The 25,240-nt window shown below is 66.3% G+C and overlaps 3 protein-coding genes and 1 long non-coding RNA gene across 4 annotated transcripts in view; 2 read left to right on the forward strand and 2 right to left on the reverse strand.

Moving 5' to 3' along the window:
* LOC308183513 (protein S100-A14-like) overlaps positions 1-25,240 on the reverse strand; it is a 60,785-nt gene that overhangs the window by 33,801 nt on the left and 1,744 nt on the right. The window lies entirely within an intron of this gene.
* NPR1 (natriuretic peptide receptor 1) lies at positions 1,168-11,434 on the forward strand. Its single transcript, XM_080569698.1, has 21 exons — positions 1,168-1,912; positions 3,490-3,689; positions 3,988-4,101; positions 4,501-4,636; positions 4,885-4,976; positions 5,064-5,199; positions 5,292-5,376; positions 5,481-5,601; positions 5,705-5,779; positions 5,869-5,946; positions 6,034-6,138; positions 6,286-6,357; positions 6,834-6,993; positions 7,071-7,226; positions 7,981-8,149; positions 8,252-8,398; positions 8,900-9,092; positions 9,180-9,354; positions 10,672-10,770; positions 10,859-10,950; positions 11,216-11,434. The coding sequence occupies exons 1-21, from the start codon at positions 1,240-1,242 to the stop codon at positions 11,276-11,278; spliced, it is 3,141 nt and encodes a 1,046-aa protein (XP_080425824.1). The 5' UTR covers positions 1,168-1,239; the 3' UTR covers positions 11,279-11,434.
* Positions 7,288-7,875, reverse strand: LOC308183502. The gene is made up of 3 exons (XR_013942454.1): positions 7,854-7,875; positions 7,462-7,483; positions 7,288-7,381 (listed from the first exon to the last, which is right to left on the reverse strand). It is a non-coding gene; the product is annotated as an uncharacterized lncRNA (long non-coding RNA).
* The window catches only part of INTS3 (integrator complex subunit 3), a 39,553-nt gene continuing 26,900 nt past the window's right edge, over positions 12,588-25,240 (forward strand). Inside the window, exons 1-6 of the mRNA XM_080569702.1 lie at positions 12,588-13,293; positions 15,659-15,742; positions 16,818-16,901; positions 21,810-21,923; positions 22,152-22,236; positions 23,801-23,867. Coding sequence (XP_080425828.1) covers positions 13,195-13,293; positions 15,659-15,742; positions 16,818-16,901; positions 21,810-21,923; positions 22,152-22,236; positions 23,801-23,867 — 533 coding nt within the window. The 5' untranslated portion in view covers positions 12,588-13,194. The remainder of the gene's footprint in view (positions 13,294-15,658; positions 15,743-16,817; positions 16,902-21,809; positions 21,924-22,151; positions 22,237-23,800; positions 23,868-25,240) is intronic.

The following is a 25,240-nucleotide window of genomic DNA, read 5'->3' on the forward strand; positions in this document are numbered from 1 at the left end:
CGAAGCGGCCAATCGCGAGGCGATCCCGGGGAAGGGGGCGGGAGCGGGGGGAGCCGCGATGCGCATGCGCCGGACCTGCTGCGGCCGCTGGAGGGGGCGCAATGTTCATGAATGGAACGGGCGGAGTGAGCAACGCGCATGCGCACTCTGTGAAGGAGCGGAGGGTGACGCTATATGGGGTGAGGGAGAAGATTGGACTCCAGCAGCAGAGTGGCGCAGCGGAAGCGTGCTGGGCCCATAACCCAGAGGTCGATGGATCGAAACCATCCTCTGCTAGCACTATTTTTTCTTCCATGTCCCGGGTGTCTTTTTTTAATTACCGTTTTAATTAAGGGATTTAATTACAGCCGCAGCCTCTGGCGCTCCCTAGTGCTTCTCCCCGACGACGCTGAGCCGCTGCAGCCCTGACCGGCGCACCCCGGCGGGCCGCGGGCATCCGCGGTGCTGGGAGCGCCCCGGGAGCCTCCCGTGTGCTGGGGGCCACGCGTGTCCGGGGGGGGGGGGGGCCGAGCCCACGGAGCCGAACCCACGGAGCCGTGCCCGTCCCGCGGCGGGGCTCTCCGTGCCACCCTCCCGCTGCCTCCGCGGCCGTCGTGACCGGTGCAGGGCTGCGATTTTTTCCCCCCGCGGAGGTCGCGGCGACCCCGAAGCCCCCACGGAGCCCTCGGCCGGGGGGAGAGGCCGGAGGCTGCCGCCCCCCCCCCCCCCCAGGATCCCTCGGACCCCCACGCGTGGGTGCGGGCGGGCGGTGCTGAGCCCCGCGGGGAGCCCCGGCGCTGCTCCCCCGAGCCCGGCGCGGCGTGGGAGACGTGGGGGGGGGGGGGGGGGGGCAGGACGGGGGCCGGCAGCCGGAGGAGTGTGTGGGGGGGGTCCCACGGCCACGCCGCGCCCCGGGGGGGGGGTTCGGGGCGTTCCGCGCCGCCCTGCCCGGCGCTGGGGCCGTCGGGGCAGCCGCTGGGCGTCCCACCCGTGTCCGCGGCGTGGCGGAGCGCTGCGCTTTCCGCCCCCCGCGCCCCGCAGCGTGGATCCGCGCGGCTCCCGCTCCCGCGTGGGGTGTGCGGGGGGGCGGGGGGGGGGGGGAGGTCCGGGCTGCGAGGAACCCCTCGGTGCCGCGGGGCCGGGCAGGAAGGGGTTACCGGCGGTGGCTGGGAGCAGCCCTTTGTCACCGGCCCGGGGGGGGGGGGGGCCAGGAAGGGCTCAGCCCGCCGCGGGGAGCCGCTGGCGGCGGGCGGCCGAGCGATGCTGGCGGTGCTGGCCGCGCTGTGCGGCGCGGGGCCGGGCGGCCGGGCGGCCGCGCTGACGCTGGCGGTGGTGCTGCCGGAGCGCAACGTGAGCTACCCGTGGGCATGGCCGCGCGTGGGGCCGGCCGTGCGCCTGGCCGCCGCCGCCGTCAACGGGCGAGCCGACCTGCTGGCCGGCCACACGCTGCGCTGGGTGTTCGGCAGCAGCGAGGACCGGCACGGGGTGTGCTCCGAGATGGCCGCCCCGCTGGCCGCCGTCGACCTGCGGCTCGCCCACCACCCCGCCGCCTTCGTGGGGCCCGGCTGCGTGTACACGGCGGCGCCCGTGGCGCGGTTCACCAGCCACTGGCGGCTGCCGCTGGTGACGGCGGGGGCCGAGGCGCACGGCTTCGACGACAAGCGGGAGGAATTCGGGCTCACCACCCGCGCCGGGCCGAGCCACCGCAAGCTGGGCGAGCTGGGCGTGCAGCTCCACCGCCGCTTCAACTGGACCCGCCGCGCCCTGCTGGTCTACTGGGACGAGAAGCTGGACGACCGGCCGTACTTCTTCGCCGCCGAGGGGCTCTACGTCCAGCTGCCCACGCTGCGCAACCTCACCGTCATGGACGTGGTGTTCCGCGACAAGGGCAACTACTCCTTCATCATCCAGGAGATCAAGCAGAAGGGGCGCAGTGAGTGCGGGGGTGGTGGGGAACGGCCGGGCGCGGCTCCCCTCGGGTCCCCGCGGCTCCCCACGGGTGTCCGGGGCTCCCCGGGGCCGTGCGCGGCTCGGCACGGCTGGGCACGGCTCCCCTCGGGTGGCCACGGCTCCCCACGGCCAGGCACGGCTCCCTAAGGGCGTTCCTGGCTCTCTACAGGTGTTCCCGGCTCCCCAGGGTCGTGCGCGGCTCACCGCGGCCGGGCACGGCTCCCCTCGGGTGTCCGCGGCTCTCCACGGCCGGGCGCGGCTCCCCAGGGTCGTGCGCGGTCCCCAAGGGCGTGCACGGCTCGCCACTGCCAGGCGCGGCTTCCCTCGCGTGTCTGTGACTCCTCAAGGGCGTTCGTGGCTCCCCACAGGTGTCCACGGCTCCCCAAGGGCGCGCGCGGCTCCCCACGGGTGTCCGCGGCTCCCCTCGGACGTGCACAGCTCCCCAGGGTCCGTGGCTCCCCGCGGGTGTCCCCAGCTTCTCCCGTGTGTCCCCAGCTCCCCACGGGTGTCCGCGGCTCCCCACGGGCACCCCCAGCTCCCCACGGGTGTCCGCAGCTCCCCAGGAGCGCTCCCAGCCCGACCCTGCTGATCACGGCTTTGCCCGGCTGTGCGCGGGTGCGTGCGGAGCCCCCCCCGCGGGGAGCACGGGGCGCGGGACTGCACGGGGGGGCGCGGGCGTGCGGGGCTCCACACGCGTGTGCACAGCCCCACGCACGGCTCGGCACGGCCGGACACGCGTTGGCACGGGTGGGAGTGCCGCACGCCCGCAGCGCCCCGGCCCCGCATGCAGCCCCCCCGGCGGGGCGCTGGGCACCGGCCAGCCCTGGAGCGCGGCCCGGGCAGGGCCCCCCCCGCTGCCGCCCGCTTTCCGGGGGCGCCGCCTGCCCGGGGCTGGCACGGCTGGGGCACCGGCCCCCCGCTCCCGCCGGGCCGGAGCCGTCTGGGCGCCCCCCCGCCCCGGGAACAGCGGCTCCAGGGGCTGGCAGCGGCGGGCAACGTCCGCCCGACCCTGCTGTCCCTGCTGGGTGCTGTCTGGGGACCCGGCGGTGGCAGCCCGGTGATGCCGGGCAGCACCCCAGGGTGCTGCTGGGGGGAGCGGGCAGGGGGCGCAGGGCAGCGGCACCCACCAGGGTCCCGGCAAATAAATCTCGGCCGTCGATCGGGGCCGTGCGGAGGAGGAAACGGAGTCAGGAAAACAGGAAACCTCGGGCAGGGCCCGGCGGGGGCACACGGGCGGGCAGCGGGCGCAGGACCCCCGCTCCCCCCAGCGTCCCGCTCGCTGCCCCCCAAGGACGCAGCAGCCCCCGGTCCCTGCTGCACGCCGTGCTGGGTGGCACAGCCCAAGGCACGTCCCCTGCTGCGGGATGGGGGACCCTCGGGTCTGATAACGGGACGGGGCTGTTATTAAATCTCCCTAATTATCGCTGCCGGTCCGGCTGCTGCAAATCCAGACCCAGGCGCGGAGGGACTCGGGGTGCTGGGCTGAGGTCACCGTCCCCGTTTGGGGTTCACCGCCCAGGGTGGGGGGTCCGGTGCCATAAGCGGTCTCGCCCCGCGCAGTTGTCTACGTGTGCTGTGCGCCGGACACGCTGCGGGAGCTGATGCTGCAAGCCTGGCGCGAGGGGCTCACCCGCGGCGACTACGCCTTCTTCTACATCGACATCTTTGGGGCCAGCCTGCAGGGCAGCCACTTCCCCGAGCCCCAGCGGCCTTGGAAGCGGGGTGACCGTGATGACGCCAGCGCCCGGCAAGCCTTCGAGGTGAGCACCCCGGGATGCTGCACACGGGCAGGGACCCCCGCGTGCATCCTCTTCTCCCCCCACGCGAGTGCCGGAGCTGCCCCAGCCTCCCCTGCCCGCCCGCTCCCTGCTGGCAGCCCCGGAGGAGGAAGGAAGCGAGATTAATTTCCCCAGGTCCCGGCTCCAGCGCTGCCCGGAGCTATTAATAGGCGCAGCACGAAGCCAGCCTGCCCCGGCCCCTGGGACTTGGGGGACCCCGTAACGGAGGGGAGCGGGCAGGGTCCCCGTCCCCGCTGCCAACTGCTCGCCCCCGCCCCAGGCCGTCACCATCATCACCTACAAGGAGCCCGAAAACCCTGAGTACCGGCCCTTCCTGGCCCGGCTCAAGGAGGAGGCGCTCACCCACTTCAACTACACCATGAAGGACGGCTTGGTAGGGCACGGGGACAGGGCTGGGAAAGGTGGGGGGCACGGGATGGGGCTGCTGGGGGACAGGGGTGGAGCTGGGGACGTGGGATGGAGCTGGGGACAGGGGGACAGGGGATGGAGGCAGGGACACAGGGACATGGGATGGAGCTGGGGACGTTGGGGACAATAGGTGGAGACGGGGATGGAGCCAGAGACGAAGGGACAGGGGATAGAGCTGGGGACAAAGGGACACGGGATGGAGCTGGGGAAAAAGGGGACATGGGAGGGAGCTGGGGACAAAGGGACACGGGATGGAGCCAGGACTGCTGGGGATGAGGGGGTGCAGGATGACCTGGGGCTGCTGGGGACAAGAGGATGCGGGTCCCCGGCTGTGCCCTGTCCCCAGCCAGCTCCGTGCCCCCAGATGAACTTCATCGCGGCCGCCTTCCACGACGGGGTGCTGCTCTACGCCCAGGCCGTCAACGAGACGCTGGAGCGGGGCGGCTCCATCACCAACGCCTCCGCCATCACCCGCCAGATGTGGAACCGCACCTTCTATGGTGGGCGTCCTGTCCCCGTCCTGTCCCCAGCCCCATCCCGGACCCAGCCTTGTGCCCGGCCCCAGCAGGGCTGGGTGCTGCCCGCCCGCCACGCTCCCAGGCTGGTATTTTGGGATCGGAGCCAGCGGGATGGAGATTTACAGCCCGGGGCACGATGGAGCCACCATCCCCGCCAGCCCTGGCCCCGTGCCCCGTCCCCTGGCAGGGGTCCCTGGCTTGTCCCCGAGCCCCTCGCCCTCCGTCCCCAGGCGTCACCGGCTTCCTGAAGATTGACGAGAACGGGGACCGGGAGAGCGACTACTCCCTGTGGGACATGGACCCCGTGCGCGGTGACTTCCAGGTGAGAGCCAGCCCCAGAGCGGGGCCACCTCGGTCCCCAGGGGGCTACCGGGGGCCTCGTCCCACCCGCTTCTCGTCCCCATCCCAGATCGTAGCCAACTACAATGGCACCACCAAGAAGATCCACATGGTGCCGGGGCGCGAGATCCACTGGCCGGGGAACAAGGTTCCCTCCGACGTCCCCCCCTGCGGCTTTGACAACAGCGACCCGCAGTGCCGCAAGGGTGAGCGGCGGGGGGTCGGCAGGGGGAGACCCCCGTCGGGGCAGGGGCCGGGGTGCCCACGAGCCCCTCACCACCCTCCTCTCACCCCGCAGCCAGCCTGAGCACCCTGGAGGTGCTGTCCCTTGTGGTCAGCCTGATCCTCCTGGCTATCACCATCATCTCCTTCTTCATCTACAGGTGCGGGTACCGGGCTGGGGAGGGAGGAGGTGGCCCCCGCGGTGCTGTGTGCCCCAGGGGGTTGGGGGACCTCCGGGGGTCTCATCCTGCCCTCCCGCTTGCAGGAAGCTGCAGCTGGAGAAGGAGCTGGCGGCTGAGCTGTGGCGCATCCGCTGGGAGGACGTGCAGATGAGCAGCCTGGAGAAGCATCTGCGCAGCGCCGGGAGCAAGCTCACGCTCTCGCTGGTGAGCACCCAAAACGTCGCCAGACCCCCCCCCCCGACAGTGGGGACAGGGATGGGGACAGGGACGGGCACAGGGACGAGCTCACCCCGCGTGCTTCCCGCAGAGGGGCTCCAACTACGGCTCGCTGATGACCGCAGAGGGGCAGTTCCAGGTCTACGCCAAGACGGCGTACTACAAGGTACAGGGGCACGGGAGTGGGGCCGGGCGCCCACCACCCCACTGGGTGCTCCCCGCCCACCCAGCACCCACCACCTCGCCTGCCCCCAGGGCAACTTGGTGGCCGTGAAGCACCTCAACCGCAAGCGGATCGAGCTGACGCGCAAGGTCTTGTTCGAGCTGAAGCACGTAGGTGGAGCCAGTGGGGGGGACGGGGCACGGGGCAGGGTCCCCGGAGCGGGGCAGAGCCCGGCCCCACGGACCGCTGTCCCCTAGATGCGGGACGTCCAAAACGAGCACCTGACCCGCTTCATCGGCGCCTGCACCGACCCCCCAAACATCTGCATCCTGACCGAGTACTGCCCCCGCGGGAGCCTCCAGGTGCCAGCGGGGTCCCTGCTCCCCGATAGGAGCCCGTCACCCAGCATCGGGGCTACACGGGGCCAGCACCCTGCCTTCGGGCTGCATCACCCCGTGGGGCTGCCCGGGGTGGGGTAGAGCAGCGAGGTGACCCCCCTGCACCCCCAGGACATCCTGGAGAATGAGAGCATCACGCTGGACTGGATGTTCCGCTACTCCCTCACCCATGACATCGTTAAGGTAACGAGCCGCTTCCCACAGGGGTCTCCGCGGGGCGGGGGGACCGGGTCTGAGTGCCCTCCACCCATCCACCCATCCACCCATTCATCCACCCGTCCGTCCATCCGTCCATCCATCTGTCCATCCACCCACCCGTCCATCCACCCGTCCATCCAACCATCCATCCACCCGTCCACCCATCCATCCATCTGTCCATCCATCCATCCATCCATCTGTCCATCCGTCCGTCCATCCATCCACCCATCCGTCCATCCAACCGTCCATCCACCCGTCCACCCATCCATCCATCTGTCCATCCGTCCGTCCATCCATCCGCCCATCCATCCATCCGTCCGTCCATCCACCCATCCACCCATCCATCCATCTGTCCATCCATCCATCCATCCATCTGTCCATCCGTCCGTCCATCCATCCATCCATCCGTCCACCTAACCATCCACCCAACCGTCCACCCACCCATCCATCCACCCATCCAGGGGATGCAGTTCCTGCACAACGGCGTCATCGTGTCCCACGGGAACCTCAAGTCCTCCAACTGCGTGGTGGACAGCCGCTTCGTGCTGAAGATCACCGACTACGGGCTGGAGAGCTTCCGCACGGCCCCCGACGGCGAGGACTCCCACGCGCTCTTCGCCAGTGAGCAGCGCCCCCGTGCCCTGCCGTCCCCGTCCCCGGGGTCCCTGCCCGGCCCGACCCCGTCCCTGGTGCCGCAGAGAAGCTGTGGACGGCGCCTGAGCTGCTGCGGATGGAGGCGCCGCCGGCGCGGGGCACGCAGAAGGGCGACGTGTACAGCTTCGGCATCATCCTGCAAGAGATCGCCCTGCGCAACGGCGTCTTCTACGTGGAGGGCATGGACCTGAGCCCCAAAGGTGGGAAGGGGATGGGGTGACGGCGCCGGGGAGGTGCTGAGGGGCGCTTGGACCTGTTGCGATGGGTGCTGGGACCTGTTATGGGGTCTTGGACCTGCTGTGATGAGTGCTGGGGCCTGGAATGGGGTGATGGGACCTGTTATGGGGTTTTGGACCTGCTCTGATGGGTGCTTCGACTTGTGATGGGTGCTTGGACCTGGGATGGGGTGATGAGACCTGCTATGGGGTCTTAGACTTGCTCTGATGGGTGCTTGGACCTGCTGCAATGGGATGCTGGGACCTGTTATAGGGTCTTGGACCTGCTATGGGGTCTTGGACTTGCTATGGGTTGCTTGGACCTGTTGTGATGGGTGCTTGGACCCACTGCGATGGGGTGCTGGGACCTGCGATGGGGTGCTGGGATTTGTTATGGGGTCTTGGACCTGCTGCTATGGGGTCTTGGACCTGCTATGGGGTCTTGGACTTGCTGTGCGGTGCTTGGACCTGCTGTGATGGGTGCTGGGACCTGCTATAGGGTCTTGGACCTACTGCAATGGATGCTTGGACCTGCTATGCAGTCTTGGACTTGTTATGGGGTTCTTGGACCTGCTGCTATGGGGTCTTGGACCTGCTGTGGGGTGCTTGGACTTGTGATGGGTGCTGGGACCTGCTGTGATGGGTGCTTGGACCCACTGCTGTGGGGTCATGGACCTGCTGATGGCTTCTTGGAGCCACTGCTGGGTGCCGGCCCTGCTGACGGGCGCGTGCCCCTCAGAGATCATCGAGCGGGTGAAGAGCGGCGAGCGCCCCAGCTTCCGCCCCTCGGCCAGCGTGGGGTGCCACCTGGAGGAGCTGGGCCAGCTGATGCAGCACTGCTGGGCCGAGGACGTCCTGGAGCGCCCCGACTTCAACCAGATCAAGGTCCAGCTCCGCAAGTTCAACAGGTGCCTGCACCTCCCGCCGTGCCCACCCCCCCCCCCCGCCCCGGGAGCCGGGTGGTCCCCGACGTGTCCCCCCCCCCGCGGGCGCTGACCCCCTGCCCGCAGGGAGAGCAGCAGCAACATCCTGGACAACCTGCTGTCGCGCATGGAGCAGTACGCCAACAACCTGGAGGAGCTGGTGGAGGAGCGCACCCAGGCCTACCTGGAGGAGAAGCGCAAAGCCGAGGCTCTGCTCTACCAGATCCTGCCCCAGTGAGCTCCGGGGTGGGGGCCGGGGGCGTCCGTAACCCCCCCAGCATCGAGCACCCTGGGGCACCACGCCAGCACCCGCTGCCTGTTCCCCCAGTGTGTTCCCTGTGGGTGCTGTGTGTGGTTGGGGGTGCTTGGAGGGGCTGGGGGTCCCAAGGCTCCCCTAAGGCTTGGGGGTGATCAGAGGACCTGGGGATCCCTGGAGACCCCAAAGTCCCCCTATGACTTGGGGTGATCAGAGGACCTGGGGATAACCTGGAAACCCCAAAGCCCCCCCTGTGGCTTGGGGCTGGAGGTGACCAGAAGCTCTGGAGACCCCCCCATTCACCCCCCCCCCCCCCCGGCTCACAATTTGGGGTGCCCCCAGGACCCCCAAGCGGTTCAGGGCAGCTCTGCAGGCTGGAGCCCCCCGGGACCCCAACACAGCTCAGGGCTGGGGACACCAGGGAGGGGTCTGGGGGCTGCACCCCCGCTCACCCCAACCCCAACCCCCCACACCCCCAGCTCGGTGGCGGAGCAGCTGAAGCGGGGCGAGACGGTGCAGGCGGAGGCCTTCGACAGCGTCACCATCTACTTCAGCGACATCGTGGGCTTCACGGCGCTGTCGGCCGAGAGCACCCCCATGCAGGTGGTGACGCTGCTCAACGACCTCTACACCTGCTTCGACGCCATCATCGACAACTTCGACGTCTACAAGGTGAGGGCGCGCACCCGCCGCGCCCCCCATCCCGGGGCGCCCCCGGAGCCGGCGGCGCACCCCCACGGCCCGCCGCCGTCCCCGCAGGTAGAGACCATCGGGGATGCCTACATGGTGGTGTCAGGGCTGCCGGTGCGCAACGGGAAGCTGCACGCCCGCGAGGTGGCCCGCATGGCGCTGGCGCTGCTGGACGCCGTCCACTCCTTCAAGATCCGCCACCGCCCGCAGCAGCAGCTCAAGCTGCGCATCGGCATCCACACGGGTCAGCAGGACGGGGACGGGGATGGGGACAGGGCACACGTGTGGGTCGGTGGGGACAGGGATGGGGACGTGGCACCCATGTGGGTCGGTGGCATGGGGACGGGGATGGGGACACGGCACCCACGTGGGTCGGTGGGGACAGGGATGGGGATGTGGCACCCATGTGGGTCTGTGGGGATGGGGACGTGGTACCCATGTGGGTTGGTGGGGATGGAGACATGGCACCCATGTGGGTCAGTGGGGACGGGGACGTGGCATCCCTGTGGGTTGGTGGGGACGGGGATGGGGATGTGGCACCCATGTGGGTCAGCGGCATGAGGGCGGGGATGGGGACACGGCACCCACGTGGGTCGGTGGGGATGGGGATGTGGCATCCCTGTGGGTCAGTAGGGACAGGGACAGGGATGGGGACATGGCACCCATGTTGGTCAGTGAGAATGGGGACAGGGACGTGGCACCCATGTGGGTTGGTGGGGATGGGGATGGGGACGTGCTACCCATGTGGGTCGGTGGGGACAGGGATGGGGATGTGGCACCCATGGGGGTCAGTGGGGACGGGGACACGGAACCCACGTGGGTCGGTGGGGACAGGGATGGGGATGGGGACGTGGCATCCCTGTGGGTTGGTGGGGACGGGGATGGGGACATGGCACCCATATGGGTCTGTGGGGATGGGGACATGGCACCCATGTGGGTCTGTGGGGACAGGGACGGGGATGGGGATGTGGCATCCCTGTGCGTCAGTAGGGACGGGGACAGGGATGGGGACGTGGCACCTATGTGGGTCAGCGGCGCAGGGACAGGGACGGGGATGGGGACATGGCACCCACGTGGATTGGTGGGGATGGAGATGGGGATGTGGCACCCACACGGGTCAGCGGCGCGGGGACGGGGTGCCCACGTGGGTCAAAAGGGTGGGAATGGGGACACGGCCCCCACGTGGGTCAGTGGGCATGGGGACAGGGACGTGGCACCCACGTGCATCAAAAGGGTGGGACTGGGCACGTGGCACCCAGGCGGTTCGGCAGGGATGGTGACGGGGACACGGCATACCTGGGGGTCTGCGGGGTGGGGACAGGGACACGGCACCCACGCGGGTCACTGGGGATGAGGGCTCCCCGGCCCCCCACAGGCCAGCAGAGATGGGGGCACGGGGCACCCAACGGGGCTGGGGGGCACCCACCCCCTACGTGGACCCGGGGGACAGGGGCGGAGGTGACACCAGCACCCAGGGGGCCACCAGGGGCCAGAGCCAGTGGGGGGGGGGGGGCCAGGACAGGGCTGGGGGCCGCGGGGGGGCTCACTGGGGGTCACGCAGGGCCCGTCTGCGCCGGCGTGGTGGGTCTGAAGATGCCCCGGTACTGCCTCTTCGGGGACACGGTGAACACGGCCTCGCGCATGGAGTCCAACGGGGAAGGTGAAGGCAGCGGGGCCGGGGTGGGGGTGGGGGGCTGAGGGGGGGGGTCCGGGCACCCATGGGTGCTGACGGGGCCGCCTCCGTCCAGCCCTGAAGATCCACATCTCGGCGGTGACCAAGGCCGTGCTGGAGGAGTTCGGCTGCTTCGAGCTGGAGCTGCGGGGAGACGTGGAGATGAAGGTGAGCCCCGGACCCCCCTCCCTCAGCGGGGACCCCCCCAGAGGGGTCCCCCGTGCGCTCCCCCCCCCCGAATTGGGTCCCCACCTGCATCCGTGTCCTGCAGCCCCCCTTGGGTGATGGGTGCCCCCTGCACCCAACCCCGCTGGGGCAATGGGTGCCCCCTGCACCCCCTCCCCCCCCCCCCCATTCCACCCACTGTGCCCCCCCCCCAGCCCCACTGGGGGTCCCCAACCCCCCCCCCACCCGACCCCCTCCTCTCCTGCAGGGCAAGGGCAAGGTGAGGACGTACTGGCTGCTGGGGGAGCGCGGGAGCAGCACCCGGGGCTGACCCCCCCACCGCACCCAGAGCCCCCCCACGGGGCCGGCACCGCTGCCACCGTGTGTGTCCCCCCCCCCCCCCACCCACCCACCCCAGGCTGGGGCCACACGGGGGGGGGGGGCCCCGCTGCTGAGGCTGAACCCCGACTGCTCCACGGGTGGGGGCACCCCGAGCCCGGCGGGGGCATCGGCCGGGATGGGGCGCGGAGGAGCAGGCGGTGGCCGGGGGGGGGGACACGGGGATGGCCCCGTGCCCCGGGTAGGGGTCGGTGCCCCCCCCCCCCGGGCGGCGGGACGGGAGCGATGGAGCTCGGATTTTTGTAATAAAGCTGGTGTGTGCGCAGGTGCTTGGGTGTCCCCTGCTCCCGGGGGGGGGGCACTGGGTGTCCCCCCCACCCCACCCCATGTCACCCTCCCAGGGGGGCGCTGGGAACACCCCCCCCATGTCCTCCTTCGGGGGGGGGGCACTGGGTGTCCCTCCCCCACCCCCATGTCACCCTCCCAGGGGGGCGCTGGGTGTCCCCTGCACCTTGGTGCCACCCATGCCCCCCCCCCCCCCCCGCGCCCCCCTCCCTCCCCCCCAGCATCCCCTGCACCAAATCTTTGCAGGGCAGCTCGAATTTGGGGAGGGGGCTTGGGGGGGGGGGGGGCACCCCAGGCAGCGAGTTTTGGGATGGGGGGGTGTCTGGGGGGGGGGGGGGGGATGTGGGGTGCTGACGGCTTGGGGGGGGTGTCCACGGGGGGGGGGTTGCAGGGAGGTGTTGGGGGGGTCCCGAGGGGGGTTGGGGGTCCCGGGAGGGTCCCATCCGTGCCCGCTTTGAGCGAGGTTTGGTGGTCCCGGGGGTCTGGGGGGGGGGTTTGGTGGTCCCGGAGGTCCCGGGGGTCCCGGGGGTCCCGGCTGAGCCCGCCCTGGGGGGGTTCCGGGGGGGTTTGGGGTTCCTGGGGGGGTCCCGGAGGTGTCGGGGGGGGGTTGTGGGGCCCGGGAGGGTCCGGGGGTCTCGGGGGGGGCCCGTCCGTGCCCGCCCTGGGTTGGGTTTGGGGGTCCCGGGGGGGTCCCGGAGGTCCCGGGGGGGTCCCGGGGGTCCCGGCCGTGCCCCCCGCCCTGGCTCACCCTGCGGCGCCCCCCCCAGCAGTGGGCGGGGCTCGCGCGCGGCTCGGCCCCGCCCCCTCCTCCCCATTGGCCGCCCCTCCGCGCGCGGCCCCGCCCCTTCTCTCCTCCTCCCGGCGCTGCCACTCAAACCCCGCTCTCCACCGCCATTGGTCTGCCGGCCGCGGGGGCGGGCGCTTCCGGCGGCGGGCTCTTCCTCTTCCGGCCGGGCCCTCCCGTCCCTCTCCCGGTGACTTCCGGCCGGTGCCGCTGGGCGGGGGGCGCGGAGCCGCCGCCCTCCCCCCGCTCGCGGACCCCCCCCCGGCCGCGCTCGGACCCCCGAGCCCCCCCCCCGGCCCCCCCCCCCCCCGCCGGGGCCTTGTCCCCCCGGGGCTCACCGGGAGCCTCCGCCCCGCGCCCCCCGGTGCCCCCCCGGTGCCTCCCGGTGCCCCCACAGCCCGCAGGGGGGGCCGAGGCCTGGTCGAAGAGCAGCCCCCCCCGGTGTGTGCGCCGCCCCCCGTGCCCCTCCCCCCGTGTCCCCCCGGGCCGGGGGTGCCCCCCCCCCACCTCCCAGTTCGCCGCCGCCCCCCCTCCGGTGCAGGAGCGGGGGGGGCTCCCGGGGGGGTTTCGCCCTCAGCGCCCCCCCCCCCCAAAAAAAAACAAACCCAAAACACCCCCCGGTGAGGAGGGGCAGGGCGGGGGCACCGCTGGGCTCTGCACGGGGGGCTGAAGGGGGGGCTGCTGCTGTCGGGTGAGCGCCCCCCCCCCCCGCGACCCTCCAGCCCCCCTCTCCCGGTAGGGCCCCCCCGCCCCCCCGTTAGGGGCCCCCCCCGGCAGCCATGGAGCTGCAGAAGGGGAAGGGGGGAGCGGCAGGAGGAGGAGGAGGAGGGAAGTTGCTGGTCTCCACTCTTCTGGATGCCAAGGATGAGTTGGAGGAGGTAGGTGCCCGGGGCGGGGGGGCTTGGGGGGGGACAGGGGGGAGGACAGGGATTGGGCAGCGGGCAGGGGGCGCACCCAGCACCCCCCCAAACCCAGCACCCCCCACACACACCCCGTCCCCGTGTTCTCAGCCCCCCCCCCATTTACAGCAGTGCCCCCCCCCTCCCTACCAGCTCCCCTGGGGCATGAAGCGGGGGGGGGGGGGGCCGTGAGCAGGGGTTGGGTTCTGCCCAGGACCACCGGGGGCTGGGGAGGAGCCCCCCCGAGAGCCCTGCACCGCCCCTAGCCCCTCTGCTTCACCCCTGGTGCTCGGGGGGAGCCCTGGGACCGTCCCCGAGGCAGCACGGGGTCCCCGTGTAGCCCTCCAAGCAGCTGGGGGGGGCGGGGGGGGCCGGGTCTTTATTGCGTGGTGGGAACCGGCGGCTCCGAAGCTCCCGAAGCAGCACAGCTTGGGGAAAAAAACCCCGGTGGGTTTGGGTTTTAGGAGGAAAAACAGGGTGGTGATGGAAAGGGCTCGGTCCCCAGGTGTGTTTCTGATCCCTCCATGCGCCTGGCGGGCCCCACGTGGGCTTCGGGGCCCGGCCAGGTCTGCACGGAGCCTTCACAGCAGGGTCCGAGGCTGCCCCGAGCTCGGTGCCGCAGGCGGAACGAGGGGGCTTCCAGAGAGTTCTCCTCGGTTCTGCCTCCCGCCCCGCGAGGAAGTCACGTTTCCAGCAAAAAAGCTCGGCGCGAAGGAACGAGGCTCGGGCGTTGTTTGCGCTCCCGAGCGCGGCAGCGCCGATGGACTGAGGGCCACGGGTTTGTTTCTCGTGCTAAAGCTCCAGCCACAGGGGAGGGCCACGTGTGGTTGCCGCGCGTCAAGGTTTCGACGGTGCTGCGCTCGGAAAAATCTCCCGCAGCCTTCCCGGGGGTGGGGGCCGCGGGTCGGGCAGAGCGAGGTGCCTGGGAGGGCTGGAGCTCGTAAAACACATCTCGTCCCTGGTGTTGGCGCGGAGAAATCATCCTCTTGGCTGGCCAGGGGGCTTGGTAGAGCTCGGTGCTGGGACGTGAGCTGCTGAAACTGCTCCGGGGTAGAAATCGGGTTCTCGAACAGCCTCGCAGCAGCGGGCTGCTGCCTCCTGCTCGGCCCCAGAAGCGAACGCCGAGCCCTGATCCTGTCGGCGGGGCTCGGTTCAAAGGCTTCGTCTGGTGCTGGGCTTCCTCGCCAGGCTCTCCTGGTGGCTCATTGGCTGCGTTACCTGCCAACAAGTTGTCTTACTTCGCACCGGGGCTTTTCCCGGCGCTGTCTCTCAGCCGCGGGGTCTTGTCCTCCCTTTCAAGGAATTCGTCCGCCTTAGAGTTGGGATTTTCATGGGTTTTGCCCCATTACTCCCGCATAATGCCGGCGCGGGGCCTCGAACAAAGCCCGCCCCACAAAGGCATTATCCGTGCCTTACTGACCGGTACGTCTTCTTTCATATTGCACAACTGTCGACCCCTGTCCCAACAGCGTCTGCTCCGCAGCCCCTTTGATATGCAAAGGAGTCGCTAAATCAGGCCCTGAATCCGTGCGCCCGGCTTGCGTTTTAATCAAGAGATGCCCGCGCAGAAATAACCTCCTGGGAACCTGCCTGCTGCCCGCCTTACGCCACGTTCCCTGCTTGTCCCCAGGGCCACCGGGGCCGCGTTCCTGCCACCGGGCCTTGGGTTTTGCACGGGAGGGGCGGCCGAGCCCCGCTGTGTTCTGCCGTTCCTGAGAGAGCCGATCTCTTCCGGCACGCGGAGCCGCGTGGGAGCCGTCGGTGGGCTCGGCACGTGCCGGGGGAGGCGGCGCAGGGGCTGCGTTGGCTGCTTCAGAGCTATCTCTGAGCAGCCCAAAGCCATCGGCTCCAGGAGAAGTAATTTGCAAAAGCCCTGCTAAAAAAAACCGCTCCTGATTTCTCAAGTGGAGCGGAAGGTTCTGCCGCGCGCTCCTCCGAAGTCACACCTGCGCCACCACGAAGCACCGCGGGCCGGGGTGGCCTCCCATCGCTTCGCGACTGGGGCTGCTTGCCTGAAAACACCCGCTGCTGCTCTTTGTTCTCGGCCAGAAGTCCCGCGGGCGCCGAGCAGCTCCAGCAGCAGGTTTCCGGGCTGCTGAGCGGCGGCGAGGGGCCTTGCGGAGACCCGGGGCTGCTGCGGCTCCTGCTCGGAGGGAGCTCCTGCAAATCAGCCTGTGCCTCGGGCTCGGGTCTAAATGACATCAGAATTACCGTCACTGAACAAGAACATTCACTTTTGGGCTCTTTGGGTCCCCAAAGCGGTCGCCTCCCAGGCTGGGAGGGGGTTTGGGGGCTTGCTGGGTTTTGGGCCCAGCCCTGACGTTGGCTCTCATCTTTTTTTTAGAGGCTGGAGAGGTGTGTGGGCATCGTCACGTCGCTGACCAGCGGGCTGTCGGAGAGGGAGGCCAACGATGCCCTCAACGCTCACGTAAGTGTCGCCTCCCGGGCGGATGAGAGGCCCTGTCTGGCAGAAATCGCTCGAGGTGCGTTGTGCCCGCGCGCATCCCCGAGAGGCCGCGCCGCCCGGGAGCGAGCGCAAAGAGCAGGCGGGCGTCGAGAGGCTGGGGGATGGAGCCTGCCGCCTTCTCCCTGTTCTCAACCTGTCAAGGATTCTCAGAGCTGTTGTGGTTAAAAGACAAAACGGCGGCGCTCTCATCCTCGTCCGGCAGCGCATCAGGGAGCGGAGCCGGGGCGCAGCTCTCGCTGCGTGTGTCCCTGCCAGTGTGCGAGCCCGCGGCTCTGTGCTCGTGCTCCTGGCGTTGGCATTTCTCGGGTATTTTTGTCCTCCTGCACCGCTCAGGTCAGCTTTTTCTTGGCCTCCAAACAGCCAGGCTCCAGCCCGCTGGAAGGGGCAGGTTCAGTCCCTCTGGTGAAGGATGGAGCATTTATTTCTAACTCTGCCGTGGCTTAAAATACTTGCCAGCGGGCTGCAGACGTTACCGTATAAGGAGAACTGTCGTGTGACATCTTAATGGGCTCCCTGACTTGTTAGTTGTGTTTTTCCCTCCCCAGAACACCTTGGGCTCTTGGAATCAGTGGTAAAACGTTGCCTCCCCCTTAATGGGGAAAAAGCTGGCGACCCAGGCTGGACCCAAGGCTTGGAAGCTATGAAATGCTGTCCCACGAGGACGAACAGGCTGTAGGGGGCTGGAAGGAGAGAGCCCCCGCGGGTCCCCAGCGGCAGGAGAGGGCTCGGGGCTCCTGCCGGGCTCCTGATCTGCTGGGTTCGGGGCGTTTTGTTCCGACGGCGCCGCCAAAATCCCTGCAAGGCTCTGTGCCGCGAGGGGTTCGCCCCGGCGTTAACCTCACTGGTGTGTACCGGTGCCGGGGAGGCCTCGTGCGCTTTGTGTCCCTTTGTGATCCTGCCCTGAGCTCCTCGAGGGCTGCTGGCTGCCCCGCTGAGCACCCGTTGCGCAGCCTCGAGGGAGGTTTCCCTCCCCTCGTTGCTTTCCTCTGACATCCCCCGACTTGCTCACAGGCGGCGCGTGCTTTTTCTCCCGCAGATATGCAAGGGCACCCCCCAGCACGAGGAGATTTGCCTGGGTCTTTTCACTCTGGTCTTGACCGAACCTGCTCAGGCGCAGAAGGTAAGGCACGCGCGCGCCCGCCGCGAGTTTCTTCCCGAGGGGTTTTTTGCTCTCCAGGCAGCCAGGGATCTGGAGAGGTGCTTCTGGGGAGGTTTTTGGTCTCGTGCAGACACCAGCAGGCGCCTGGCTGCGGTCCTCAGCGCCGAGCCCTGTTTATTGTAGCAGGGCAATGACTCTGCTTGGACCATTTCTGGTTTTGTTACGTCCACGTGGCACAGGCGCTGCAGCAGCTGCTGCTGGGGGAATGCAGACGCTGCCACCAGGGAAGGGAGCTTGGCTGGGTTCTCTCGCAGCCCTAGAATTAATTGTTTTTCATTGTGGGAGGCGAGCACTGAGTCTTCGAGAAACCATAAACCCTTTCTCAGCTTCTGCCTGGCCTTTGGAGGCCCAGAACAGATTTGTGGGCTGGGGGCTGGGCATAGATGCCTACAGAAATAATCGTTTAGACTCTCGAGGAGAAGAAACACGTTCAGTTCCTGGAGAAAATTGCATATTAGCAGGTCGCTTCTGTTAATTTCACAGACCGGGTTTAATTTTTAAATAACTTTTTAATGCTGCTCTACACTGTGATTTTTAAAACTGCTGTTAGTTACCCACGTGAAAATGAATGCTTTGTGTTTTGAAGACCTTGGAGGAGGGTTGGGCAGCGTTGCTGCTAAATGGGGGAGCCCGGGGAGGGAGCTGCAGTCGGTGTTCTGTTGGAGGAACCAGACCCGGTTGTAGCAGCACAAAAGGAAAACCAAAAGCACCGCTGGAAGGGCTGCGCGTGGCAAGAGGTACCCGGGGGGTCCTCGTTTGGATGTGTTTCAGCAGCCAGGCATTGAGCAGGGCTGAAGAGGGTTGAAGAGGACTCAAGGCAGGAAGGCAGCGTCTGCTGCGAGCGCAGCGGCGTGCCGTGCTGTCAGGGATGCTCTCTAAGTCCTGGTGCTGTGCTGGACCGAAGGTGACTCATGCAATATCCTCTCCTGATTTAATCACTGCTGCGAGGGCAGAGCTCTCCCCGCCGAAGCCGCGGATCCAGATCAGCTCCCAGAACGCGCGGCTGGCTTGGCGCTGCTGGGCGGGACACTCCTTGTCGCTGAAGTTCCAGCTCTGCTCCCCTGAAATCACATCTCGAAAGCAAAACACGCTTCTCCTGGGAGTCTTTAGGCCCGGCTGCTCACAGTGCTGGTGCAGGTCGGGTTTCCTTCTGGCCGTGTTTTGCTCTGCCTCCTTAAAGCCTGTTCGCACAGTCCCCCGCCCTGCTGTCCTTCGGCTCTGGCCTGATTCTGCCTCGTGCACCGGACGTAAGACGTTGGACTCGCAAACCCAGCGAGGCCGAACCCGGCTGGCTCAGAGCGTGGCCGAGCACATCTCCTTTCTGAGCAGCTGTGGCACGGTGCGGGAGCCGCCAAATAAAATGCTCTTCTCTCCTCCAGGACCGCAGCTGGTGGGGAGCACCCGCACGCCGTTAGCTGAGCGTGGGTAGCACAGGATGCAGAGGGCAGGTGCTTCGGGGCGGTGGAAGCCAAGGCAGAGTGACTCCGGCCAGCTCCAGCGCTCGGTCTGCGTGGCAATCGTGCTGCGAGGGGCAGAGCAGAGCCTCTCCAGCGCGTTCCCCTCTGCAATTTCCTCTGGCGGGGGGCAAGCAGTCTGGCTCCGCGTGTCCGAGCCGCTGGCAGGCACCCCCGCGCGCTCGGAGGCGGCAGGCTGGGGGCACGCTCGCTGCTCATGGCCACGGTAATTAGACGTGGCTGGTCCTCCTGCTCTTGTCAGATCTGCTCTTGGGAGCACGGCCCTTTTCTCAGGGAGTAATTGGATCTGCCAGTCCGCTGGGCTCTGATGTCATCTGCTGTTGCCACCTGCCCTGTGTCCAGACGGCAGGGACAGGAAGGCAGTCGGTGATTTTCTGCTAGGCTTTGGGGGTGATTTTCTCCTTGCCTTTGCTCCCGTGCCTACCAAGAGGGGTTAACGCTTGCCTGACAGATAGGGCACCTTGCGGGGCTCTTGAGAGAGCTCTGAAATCGTCACACCACGGGCAGAGCTGCGCCCGTCCTCCAGCAAGAAGCTACAGGTCCTGGGCGCGCAGCGCAGCCAGCCCCGGTCATCTGCGGCAGCCTCCGCACCTCTGGTCCTTGGGGGAGGATTCCCGGCCTCGGTGTGACACGAGAGCGCGGCATCGGGGAGCATCAAACCCCGCGAGGATGCTGTGGAAGTGGTGCTGCCCTGAATCCGGCACAACCCCTGGAGGCTTCGCTTTCCTCCGCAAGCCCGCTGGTTTGCCCAGGGGAGAAAAAAAAAAAAAGAAAAAAGACAAGACCGCTGCAGCGGGCTGTGTTTACGTTCAAGGGTACTCGTGTGCTCGTTGCCCTAGAAGCCAGGCAGGGCTGTGCGGCGCGTGCCGCAGCCCCAGCACACCAGCAGAGGCATCTCGTGCCATCTGCTCGGGCATCTTGCGTTCCTTAGCGGGCGCCTGGCCCCCGCGCGCCGCTGGGGCTCGGCTGGCCCCGTGGCCGCGCCGTCCCCCGGCTGCTGCTGCTGGTGCTCGGAGCTGGAGGCGCCACCGTTTCCTCCCGGGAGGTTGGTTAGAGCATCTCCCTTTCCGGGAGGGGGCTCGAGCTGCCCCAGCGGCTGGCCGATGGGGCGAAGAAGTTGCGGCCAGCCTTGGCGGTGGGCACGCAGCCCTCCTCCTCCTCCTCCACCACCTTCGTTGCCCTGACGCTGCAGCCGGGGGAGCTTAGCCGTGCTGAACTCCCCCAGCTGCGAGCAGGGACGCCTGACCGCCTTCAAATATCCAAGTGCCAGCCCCCGATGTGTCACGTCTCCCTCCTCCGCCTGGCACCCCTCGCTTTAATTAACGCTCGGCTCCGGGATCAGAGGGCACGGAGCCCTCCCCGCAGCCCAGCTCCTGACACCTCCTCCGGCAGCCGTCTGCCTCTGCGGCCCCGCTGCCGGGGGGGCCGCTCCTCCGCTCCGCGGCTGTTTTCTTCCCCCCCCACCCCCCCCCAGTCCCTCATTCAAAGCAAACATTTATCATTTGCTCCTTCCTGTTAATTAAATGGCCTGCGCGAGCGGCGGCTCCGATCTGCCGAGAGCGGGGAGGAGGCGATGGATTGTTTGCAGCCTTGGCAATAATCAAGAAATTCAGGTCCTCTCCCCGCCCCCTCGGCAGCGGAGCCCTGAGGATTTTTCTCCCAGCACCTTTCTTTGGATTATCGCTGCCATCCTTGTGCCCGAGGCTGTTAGGAGGGGGTCCGGTCGGACCTGTCTGAGCAAGCAGTGAAGCGGCACTGCCGTGACCGCCGATAAAAGGGGATTTGTGCTCCTCTGGTTGTGTTTTGGAGCAGGCATCGGGAGCGTCCTTTGTGTGGGCTGTGTTGCAGTTTTCTGCGGTGGTTGACATTTGGGGAAGTTTGCAGCAAGCGAGGTGAAGGAAGAGCTGCCAAACTTCCAGAGGTAGCAAGGTTGTGATGCCCTTCTCCTGGGACTGACGCTGAAGTGAGTTCCTTGGAGCATCTCTTCTGGCCGCTCGTTGCAGCCCTTCTCCTGGGGCCTGCCAGGGTCAGCCCAGCCCGTCGGGAGCTAATCCGTGCTCTGAGCTGTGTCATAGGACCTGAAAGTGGCTTTAAACGCAGAGTTGGGCACTGAACCTCCCGCACGGCCACCAGAAATGCAAAGGGCAGGTGTGTGACCCAGAAAAGGAGCTCCCTGAACGCAGCAGAAGCTCCTGACCGCCAAGAAAAGCTGCTAAGGTGAGAAGCGTTCACCTCCCTGCTGCTCCCCCGGGCGCAGAAACGAACCTGCCCGTGAGAGACGGGCGAGGGGCGACGGGTGGTGGTCGCCCTGACCCCGCACCAGAGCAGAGGAGGAGGATCCAGGCAGGGCAGGGGCCTGACAGCGCTGGCGTTTTCCAAACAACGGAGGAAAAACCCCGAGTCTGGGCAGAGCTCGGGGGAATTGGCATCCCCCGGGCTGCCTCCTCGCAGGCGTTTTCCCTGATGGATGTGCTGCTCTCCCAAAGGAGATGCCTGATCCTGGCCAGGTAGCAGCCTGCGCGGAGACACCGAGTCTGGCTCTGCTTCGCGGGTACTCCTTTAGCATTGCAAAAGCAATTGGAGGCCCCAAAAAGTCTGCACCTCTCGGATTCTGATTTGTGGTGGTGGTGTTGTAGTTTTGTTTTTATTTCTTTAAAAGGTTCTCTATGGAAGAGGGAGGGAGAAAGCCTGAGCACGGGGAGCCTAATCAAAGGGATCTTTTGAGGCCTCATTAACTCTCTAAAGTAGGATGCAGAGAGCAGACCCCTGCTCTCGGGAATATCATGACATTTACCGGCGCAAATTAACATTCATTCAGAGCTACTTAGCAAATTACTTCCTCGGCGCCCTCCACCCCCTGCTGCCCTGACCAGAGGGGAAGGGAGAGCCAGCACCTTTGCTCTCTGGCCAGCATTTTTCCTGGACGCTGGCCGATAAGGTCCTTCCTCGCCCTATCTCGATGGGACTGTTTATTCATTGATCCTTCCCAAGGACCGTTGGCTGTCTTTCCTCTCTGGTATTGGTCTCTCCGGAGCCGTGGCAGAGCCCGGGGAGGGCTGGGATGAGGGGACGGGGGAGGTTGTTGTGAGCCACCCGACGGGGTCTGTTCTGGAGTGCGAAACCTTTGGCCCCCGGGGCTAAACCCAGCGCATCCAGCTGTCATTTGTAATGCCCCGGAGGATTATTAGCTCGGCCTGGCCTGGCCCTGGGATGCTGATTCAGGTCACGCCACAGAGCCTGCCTGCCTTTGATGTTCCTCCTCCCCTGAGATCAATTTATTTGCTGTTATCTAATCAGGTTTTGATTTAAAAAAAAAAAAAAACAAAAACAACAACGGTATGTTTTCCATTGTGGTCCCTTATCTGTAACCATCTCCTGCCGTCCTCTGCTGCAGTGCTACCGGGACTTGGCACTGGTGAGCCGAGATGGCATGAACATTGTTCTCAACAAGATCAACCAGATCCTCATGGAGAAGTACCTGAAGCTGCAGGACACGTGTCGGACCCAGGTGAGGAGAGGTCTTCTCCCCAGAGCCCCCCTCCTCGTGCCAGCCTGGCAGAGGACGAGCAGAGGGCGTTGGAGCTGGGGGGGCTTGGGGACAAGCTCCTTTGCTCCGCGTCGTGGAAGGGAAATACGGGGTGGTGGTGGCGTTTGCCACAGGGGCACCCAGGGTGCTGTGGGGAGGTGTCGTGGGAGGGTCTGGCAGAACCTGCGCTCATCTCTTCCCCCCCTCCAGCTGGTGTGGCTGCTGCGGGAGCTGGTGAAGAGCGGCGTGCTTGGCGCAGACGGCGTCTGCATGACCTTCATGAAGCAGATCGCAGGTGGGTTCCGTGCTCCCAGGCAGCGGGATCTGCCTGCGTCCGCCTGCTCGTGCCAGCAGGCTGGGCATGCAGCAGGGCTCGTGGTGTGCTGCGCTTGGAATCGGAGCCAGAGCCCGGGCTGCTGCGCGGCCAGGTCCGGACCGGCTTCCCGCGTCGCAGGACTCGGGACAGGCAGGAGCAGAGCTTGCTGGCAGGCGCTCAGCCTGCCCCAACCTGTCTGGTGAGGAAATCTCTCCAGGAAGGATGGAGCAGAGGGTAAACCCTCACGAGTCTGTTGCTCCCAACACCCTCTACGAGGAGTGAATCACAGAGAGAGCCAGGAGGCTTCTGGCAAATGCTGGAACAGGAAGCGAATTGGTTGCTGCTGCTGCCAGCTTTCACCCTGTCACGCTGCATACGAGCACCGGCATCATCCCTGGTCCCCGCTCTGACCTGTGCGATGATAAGAGCCGTGTAACTCATCGGAGATGCGGTGTAAAGTCAGTAGCTCTCGCAGGGAGCTGGAGCTGCCTGTATGGAAGCCCGTAGCGTGTTCCCACCGGGCCTGGTGTGAGCACCCCACACTCGTGCGCGCACACACGCCTTTCCGGATTCACAGGAACGGTGCCTCTTCCGTGTTCCCTACTCAGCCCTGGTGCTGGCCACTGTGGGGGAATTAACGTCCCACCATAAAACCTGACATTGTGTTTTTATTGTGTGTGCCCGTGACGCGGGGCTGGGCAGCCTGGATTGGAAATTGCTAGGTCTGCTCTTCAGGGGAGGAAGAACGGGGAGGGAGGGGACAGAGTCCTGAGCGGGAGCCAAGCTGTCCTGGCCCTGTCGTCGCAGCGTAAACAGAGCATTTAAAAACCCATCGGTGAAGGCATCCCTTGTTTCCCCTTGCTTACACCTCCCCGTTCAGGGCCCCTGCTGTTCTGGAAGGATGCCGCAGTCTCGCTTCTCACTGCGTTTACGATGCCTTAATTGTTGTGACCCCGTTGTTTTGGCCTGCCTGCTCTAGCAGTTCGCTGTGCCCCCGCCGCAGGAGGCCCTCCGCTCCTCGTGGCCTTGGCCACGGGCTCCAGCCTCGTGCCGAAGGGCCACGCTGAGAGGGCGAGACTCTGCTTTGACACCTGGCCTTCGCCGGACAGCTCGGGTGTTGTTTGCAGATGCTGTGTCCCTGTTGTAGGCTCAGCAGCTGGGAATGTGTTTTTGTTTAGTTTTGTTTTTCCCAGCTACTGAATCTCACCCCTTTCTGGCTTCTCCTCTGCTTTCCAGAAAGGATAATTCCTGACTCCCTATTCCAGTTCTTCTGCAAGATTGCAGTAAAGACCCCCCTGATCCCCTAACAGAAAGCCAGCCTGCTGCACTTATAAACACGCTATCAGTACATCTTGGAACAGCCAAGCGTGTGCAGCGGGCAGAGTAGGAGCAGACAGCAGGATGTGCTCCAGAGCCCTTAATTAGCTTCTCCTTGCTGGGGGTACAGGCACTGAAGCCGTCGGTGGTCCAGCTGAATCCAGCAGCACCACCATACCGTTAATCCGACTGTTTTTTCTCTCCTGTATTGTTTTCCCACTTTCAGGCGGGGATGTGACTGCGAAGAACATCTGGCTGGCCGAGAACGTCCTGGAGATCCTGACGGAGCAAAGGTACGGTGCTCGGGAGGCGCTGGCAGAGGCTGGTGCCGTCAGGAGAGCGGCGGCTGGGCGTTACGCGGGTGAGCGCGCGCCTCGTCTGGCGGCCAGGAGGGTTTGTCGTCCTGCCCCGTGCACGAGAGGCAGGGTTGGGAGCAGCACTTGCAGCACGAGCCCGAGTGGGAGTGCGTTGATGGGGTTTCCCGTGCAAAAGACCCCTGCGTTCCCTTAACGTGTCACCAAGCACATTGCCAGGCTGTGCCACGAATCCCTCACTCTCAAAGCCCTCCTGCTGCAGGTTGTGTGTGGGAGGGCGTCCTCAAGTCCTGCCGTTAGCAAACCGCAGGGTTTGGAGAGCGGCTGCGTGCCACGTCAGATGAGACGCTCTGCCCAGGCTGGTGCCTGTCCCGCAGCCTCCCGCGGGCGTTGCACGAGGACACGGCCGTGCCGCAGCGTGCGGCACCTGGGCCGTGCCACGGCAGCACCCGGCGTGCGGAGGAGCACGCGTGGCCCCCGAGCAGCATCCCAGGAATATTTTCTTCCTGCGTTTCCTGAGCTGCGGGGGAGGTGTTCCTTTCGCAGGAGTAGGACAGAGTTAATTGCCCAAAAAGCTTCCTGTGTTTAAACAGCTCCTGCTTCGTTGGGGCTGCAACTTTAATTTGTTGGGGACAAGCCATCTGGGAAGTATTGTCCTGTGGGCTCTGCATTGTCCTTTGTTGGCAAAGCAGCAGCTAATTGATGATAAGCAGAATTCCTAGCTGCAGCCCTCAACTGGGCAGAGTGATTATTTTTAAATAGCCTATAGCTTTTCACCAAGCGCTGTCTATAATAGCAGCGATTCTCCTCAAATCGCTTATTACTGTGGTTAACAATCAAGTTGTTAAAGCATTTATTTGGCCACGGCTAACAGTCCTGGTGATTTGTCTCCGGGATTAGCTGTGCCGATGCATGCTGCCGTGAGTGCCATCTAGTGCCCCGCTGTGCGGGCTCGCTGTAGGAAGCGTGGAGAGACCCTCCGAGATCTCCTGGGCTTCTCTGACCTTTGCTCCTTGGCAGCATTTCCCCATCTCCCTTCGTGCTAAGCTCAGCTCTTCCATTCCCAGCTGCTTCCAAGCTTTACCCGCTCTTAACGTGGTCTCGCCGTGCTCTGCTGCTGCTCGCTGCTGCCAGTCCGCGCCTCGGAACATCCCCGACGCTCTGCTTGTCTCGCCAAAGCACGTTACAGCTTTTGCCTTGCAAACAAATAACTGCAAACAGCTGGACTGGGGGAGAAACAGCTTCTCGCTGGTGATCCGAGTCCACATCTGGCCTTGGGTCTGCAGGAGACAGCCCAGCGCACTAAGTGCTAGCTGAGCTCGATCACTGAAGGAGTCTGACAGGAGCAGATG

The sequence above is a fragment of the Anser brachyrhynchus genome (assembly GCF_964034855.1).
Source record: "Anser brachyrhynchus genome assembly, chromosome: 28".
In the NCBI taxonomy this organism is placed as follows: domain Eukaryota; kingdom Metazoa; phylum Chordata; class Aves; order Anseriformes; family Anatidae; genus Anser; species Anser brachyrhynchus.